The sequence below is a fragment of the Galendromus occidentalis genome, unplaced genomic scaffold (assembly GCF_000255335.2).
Source record: "Galendromus occidentalis unplaced genomic scaffold, Mocc_1.1 scf7180000077501, whole genome shotgun sequence".
Lineage (NCBI taxonomy): Eukaryota > Metazoa > Arthropoda > Arachnida > Mesostigmata > Phytoseiidae > Galendromus > Galendromus occidentalis.
Window position 1 is genome coordinate 461,536 of NW_003805489.1, and position 6,343 is coordinate 467,878.

General features: G+C 51.1%; 1 protein-coding gene across 1 annotated transcript in view; it reads right to left on the reverse strand.

Moving 5' to 3' along the window:
• Nucleotides 1-6,077: 6,077 nt before the first annotated feature.
• Nucleotides 6,078-6,343, reverse strand: part of LOC108864686 (uncharacterized) — a 1,525-nt gene continuing 1,259 nt past the window's right edge. The window contains exon 3 of the mRNA XM_018640794.2: nt 6,078-6,181. Within this exon, the coding sequence (XP_018496310.2) occupies nt 6,078-6,181 (104 nt within the window). The remainder of the gene's footprint in view (nt 6,182-6,343) is intronic.

Below are 6,343 nucleotides of genomic sequence, written 5' to 3' on the forward strand. Positions count from 1 at the left end.
TTACTTCGATACCTCAAGAATAGACGTTGTATAGTCAAAACTCAGTGTCAGATCCACGCAATGTTCTGCTGCTGCCGCCGCCGCCGGCCCGAGGCGGACTGGGCTCCCTGTTTAGATCTTCGGCGGCTGCGGCTAGCTTCGAGAGAACTCCTGTACAGGCTCCAGAAATAAATCTGAGACTCGAATTTAGAGCGGGGCCTGGCCCATCCAAGCTCGTTCCCCTGAGTTGCCGATCTCGTCTCCATCTGAATGGAGCAGCGACCCGCTCCTAGACGCTAGCCCATGTCAGCAGATCTGACCTTCCATACATGGGGCTCAAAAGAGAACGCCACACCGGCCCCACCTCGTCCTATAGTCTCGCTGTTCTCCGGAGAAAATGTTCCAGCCCCGCTGTCTCGTCTCACGGCGCACGCAAAATCCCTCAAGTTCATGGCCTTTGTCCGCCGATACTCCCTCGATGTTTTCCGCCGCGTTTCTGGGACTCAGGGTCGCGAACCCCTCGCACGCTTTCTCTGCGCGCTAAATAAACGGGGCCGAGTCTTGGATTAGAGAGAGGCTGATGCAAAACTTCCAGGATCGCCTTAGCAAGGATCATCCGCACAGGCTACACGTTCGCAGTTCCCATGTGCCCCGAGTCAAATAGACCATGTTTTTCCCTGCCAGATATATTCAGGTTCAGGATCCACATCCCCTAGACCCTAGATTCTTGAGTCTAGAATTTAGAGGTCCCCGGGAAGAGGCAAATAGATGAAATTGATGTTGGCGAGCGCACATTAGAAGTATGCGATTGGATCAGATGGGATGATGATGGGATAAGGACTCGTTCTGGGCAGCATTCCATGCTCCCTGAAAAACTCCAGGCTTGTTAGACTCTGGTCGAGGCGTAGCGTTCTCGAGTCAAAATTTCAGCTCCGCCCTTATCTATATGCGAAAGGGAACGCTTGTATCATGGCTCCGTGAGTCCGCGATGAATGTCCGGCCGGGCGCACCGGGGAAAACTTTAGTCAAGTTACAACCGATAATGTCAACGACTCCGTATAAGGAAGAAGCTGGGCACAAGAGAACCCTCACCCCTTTGGCTTGGCACACGACTCGTGCATCGCTTACAACAGTGTTCTCCTGCGGAATATGCCGAAGCGTATGTCTCCACGCGCCGTGATCACGAAGTTCGTTCGCCTGATCAACCGCGTTGACTCGGCGATCGGTATGTCGGGCTGTCGCAAGCAGTCTTGCTGTGCGAGAGAAAACTAGATCTGTCGTCTGAGACGGCAGAATGGCTCATTTTCCCTGCAGCGAGACAGCAGTTCCGGAACAGGCCATCGGTCCTCGTGGGGATTGAATAATCTTCGGGAAAGGGCAACCCTCCGATTCAGGGATCAGGGTTGGGAGCCTTCGCGATTCTCGCGCTGCAGGACGAATGGAGAGCAGTCAATTACAGCTGTCGATTCGATATCGATCCCGTCCTAAGCCTCCAGAGAACTTCTGAAAATTCTCGGCAGAATTCGGCGTCTTACTAAATTTCAACTCGACTCCGGCCCCAATGCAAGAGGCCCTCGGGGTATGTTGCGGGAGCGTCATGCAGCCGGGTTCTATCGGCCATTGTCCATGGTCCGAGGAGCGCTATCGCGCATTCACCGGCTGCGCGCGGGGTCCATAGGAATCGTTTTCGATTCCGAAACGTGCATCGAAGACCCACATATCGATAGTTTCTGATAGTATGCGTGGAAGGAGCCGCGAAAGTGTGCCATAGGCGTTGGGTTTCCTGGTCGCATGCACATTTTTGCGCATGCGAAAGTTCTTCCGATATCGACGAAATCTGGCTCATCATCCTCATAGGTGAGTCCGCGCTCAGCTTTTCAGAAGACTGTCTCCTAATTTCCATGCAATTTGCGATTCAAGTCTGCGCGAAGTTTGAACTAAACTGCTCCCTCGACGCAATCTAATGCATGCGAATGACCGTCGGCGCCTAGGGAGCTCCTGGGAAAATTCAACCCTCCTCCCGAGGCCAGGCTCCGGCTCAAGGAACATATCGCTCATGGAAATTCCTGTGGGGGAGCATGCGCTTCCATGCAGTGTTTCGATTAACACGACAAAATCATATGTGTCCTCTTCACACGTTTTGTATCATTTTCGGCTATCGATGGGAGAAGCCTAATGTCACACCAGGCTCCCAATCCGGGGCTGGTCTGTGAGTATCTTTCGTTTGCGTTACCTCGCCCTCCCCCCCCCCCAGGCACACGCCCCGGGGCGTTATTGTGAGTTATGACATGACGTATAGCAAAACCCATCTCTTGACTCACTGCGATACTCAGATACCAGGGAGAGAATCTATGAATGCTTGCATTTTCGATACAGAGCACGAGCCCTTGTCCAACGTCTTGCCCAAAGAGAAAGGTAATTTTTGATGATGAATAGCCTCTGACCGGGATACGACGCAGAGGCAGAGGCGCCCTTTGGAGTTGGCTCCACAGACTCGCTCTCTTCAGCTCCTAGACCGTCACCTGTAAAAATCGTTTCGGAACACTTCGCTTCCATCTCTCACAGGCCGACTCTATGGCGGGACTCGCGATCGGCCCTTCATCGGAAAGAAATGGATCCTTCCAGTTTCCAAAAGTCTCCATTCCCCCTGAGAGAAAAAATTAGTGAATTCGGTATTTAAACAGGTGGGTGCAAGAATGACTTTTAATCAGAGACTTCTATCGTTCAATTTGCGCGATCTGCTTTGATTGAAACACATGGAGCTCTACAACGAGCGACGAGGGACTGAAGCTGGCAACACAGGCATAATGTCAGAATTTGACTCAATGATTTCGAGCGGCGAACCAATGCAATCAGCCGTGCATCGGCTCAATGGGGATGCCGCGGTGCACACTCTGGGTTTCAACGACGTCAGCCCTGATCTGATCAGGTCGGCGCGATTGGAAAACTTTTCTGTCTTTTCCCGGCGTCCGACTCTGCGATTGGAGTTGCCATCGTCCCCAGCCGTCTCGGACGGCGATCTGAGGAGGGAAACGAGCTCTTATAAGTACTCCGCAGTACGTAGAATTTTTTAAATGGTAAGACCCAATATGGCGCGAGTCTCTGTCGAAACTCAGGTGCGACGAGGATTGTTGTTTTCAATGATGGCCGCGGAATGGACTGAATTCGATGAAGAGGATGCAGAGCCTCCTGGGATCGATTCTGCGGACCAACTCGCCAAAGATCCGCATCTAGCTTCTCTTTCAAAGTGGGAGCCCTCACCGACACGTTCAGAGCCTTGTACTGTTCCTCAAGCGCCTACCATGATGGGGAAGCCAGGTCTTTGTAAGGAGTGGATCTCCATTTTAGGGATCGCAGATCTGATCGAGACCTGCTCATTCGATCCGTTCTGAAACCCTCAGCCTGACCGGGGTCCAAGTTTCATTAGGGTCAGGATGCTGAAATGTGGGTAATCGGAGCTCCAGGCATCAAGTCCAGACTTCTTGGTAGTTCCCCTCGACACCAGCCAACGCTCCTGAAATAATACCCACAATGGCGGACCCAAGAAATCATCAGAGACCGATGCTCCTTCCCATTCCCGATTGACAAACCATTCTTGCCGATCAGGGCATGGCTCTCACCTTGGAATTATTCTTAGAGAAGCGTCTCTTCATAGACGCTCGTAATCACCTCGGACCACGCCGGACCCCACGAGGAAATCTCTTTCAATTTGCGACTTCTCGAAATCAATAGGAAAAGAGGCGCGTCGTTCGCATGCGCAATCCCCCTGAACTGGGGGTCAATTTGTGAGAGACCGATACCGACTGATGCGAGTTATCGAACCTCGTCGTGTGAAGCGGATCCAATCAGGTCGAAACACGTTTTCTGATCGGTAACTCCCAATCAGACCCAGAGCGTATTCAGCCATCCTGCGTATACAGCCTCGGCACGCAGTGATGCCCTCAGTGGCGTCCATACGATCGTGCGAAGCTGATCGAGCTTACGAGAGCTGCAGAAGGGCAAAGGAGACCGCGGAATTAGGGCAGCGGAAGACTCACGTTTTCAAGCACGCATCTGATCACTGGGTCTCGGCGACCTGTGTCGTCACATCGATGAAAAATTCTAGACTTGCGGGAAATCCATTTCGGTCCTGCTTTCTTTTTCAGACTCCCCTACATTCCAGATCTCTCACACTCCTCTCGGCGGTTTGTGAATTGCTGACGGGTCGAGCTATATTCGAAGAGCTCGATCGACAGTCTCGCCCACTTTGGGGGCGTCACGCTTCTGGGGAGGTCGCGAGATCTCCAGTTCCGAGCTCTGTATATGAAGCCGGACAGATGTCTATGTAGTATGTATGTCCTCGTTGGAAAGGAATCGATCTACGGGGGCCCGGAGTTTCTAGATCGACCATAGAGTGCGGAGGCAGCGCGCGGGAACCCGTAGCTCAGAGTGATCGAACAGATCTTACGTGGGCCACTCTCATTTTCCTTGATTTCGGAGGCTTAGATCGCAAATCTCTACAATCCACTGGAGTAATTAGGTGTGCATACCTACCGGCGGTGATTACCCTCGGATCCTGTTCTCAGATCGTGTGAGCAGGAGGAGACACGTTTTTCCGAATCACTAGCCGCCGGGGTGGGAACCTTTGCAGGAGCGCACGCGAGTCTAGAACAGACCCTCGTATTGTCGTATCGACACTCAGGCGGCTGAGGTGCTTCGCGCTCACGGGAAGCAACGTGTTTTCTCCGCGTGTGAGGGCTCTTTGTGGATTTCGACGCTAGCCTGGTAAAGTTTTGAGGGGGAATGCTGTTTTTCCACTCGGGTGACGCTCGCTCGTTTGAGTAGGCTCGCTCACAGAAGACCGACCAACGGAATTCTTTCAGCTCGCTCGCTCGTCCCCGTGCCGTACGCGTTGGCTCATCTCCCGAACCGGGACCCCAGTCATGGAGCTCATCCCTCACGGCTGATCGCGGGCTGTGGACCCCGATGATTTTCGGCTTTCATTCTCGGGAGACTCCATGCTCTGTTGATGTGGATAGAAGTCCGATGATTTTCGGACTCCTCGGGAGCCCGAGGAAGAAATAATTATTATAAACTAGCGCGACCCGCGCGCTGTGCCGCGCCCCTGTGCACCACTTGATAAAAATTCACCAAGAAGGAACAATTTATAAGAACAGACTACATAAGTCAAAGAATCCCTCACAAATGACAACGATCAAAAAAAGCGACGGAACAGGGACCTAGTCTTCATATGACCTATTCTAAACGATTAAATACGTATAGCTTTTTTACGCTATACCAGATGAAGCCATTGCTAGTGCAAGCCTACCCTGAGATCGAATTCTCGCCAAGAGAAGCGCTATAAGGAAGGTTTTTCCTGTCCCCCCTTGTGCATCTAGAAAATAGAACCCCCCTTCACGCATCCTAATTGCTTCCTCGAGCGTATCGTAAACATCACGTTGTTCCGGTAACAATTTCGGGAGTATTGGTTTCCACGAATAAGGCTAAATCCTGAGCATTGTAGTTCCTTTCGCGGTCAATATCAGGATCAGAAATTCTATTTCCTGATCTATCAGGTGCGAACAATCCGAGTTGATTCAATCGTCGGTTCATAATGGATAAGCTAGGAATCTTCGATTAAAATCAAGGCCTCATTGAACATGTCCAATGAAAACGGAAGATTAGGATCATGGATTTCTCGCCGCCGATCTCTCAGTATATCTTCGGTCAAATGATTTTCATATTTCTCCCAGAGATCTCGGGGATTCGATGGAGAACAGGTTGTCAACATAATAGCAAACAACGTACGTATTTGTTGCGGGTATGCGGTGTCCGCGGCTTCAGCCAAGTGAGTCTCATAGATCACGCCATCCACCGTTCTCAGGTCTTGGAAAGATTTCGGTCCTCGAACGTTGACCAACAACAGGCGAAGAAAGAAACATTCTTGATTATTCGGATGTACAGTATAAAGCCGACCTAGAGCATCGCATGAAAACAAATCCAAATACCCCTCGACCTTTACCCTGCTTACGTCGTTTGAAACTCTTCGTCACCGTATTCCATGTGTAGTATCTCGGGACTTCCACATATAACAGAGACCTCGCGAATTCATAATTCGCTCATAGCGCGAAGAAGGCAGTCAGGGTTGTTCGCGGCGGAGATAAAACTTTGGAATGAATGTTAGTTGCTGTGAAATACACGCGCTGTCCATTCTCCAGATGCACTGCCAAATGAACCACGGTTGGATATCTCTCATGAATGGGAAAAGAAAAAATGCGCCATATGGCTTCTTTGCTGCTTATGCATCGTCCAATTCGGTATTGTTTGATCTCGTCAATCGGAGCTGAAGGATCTTTCATACCAAAAGCTGCCATATCGCTTCCTT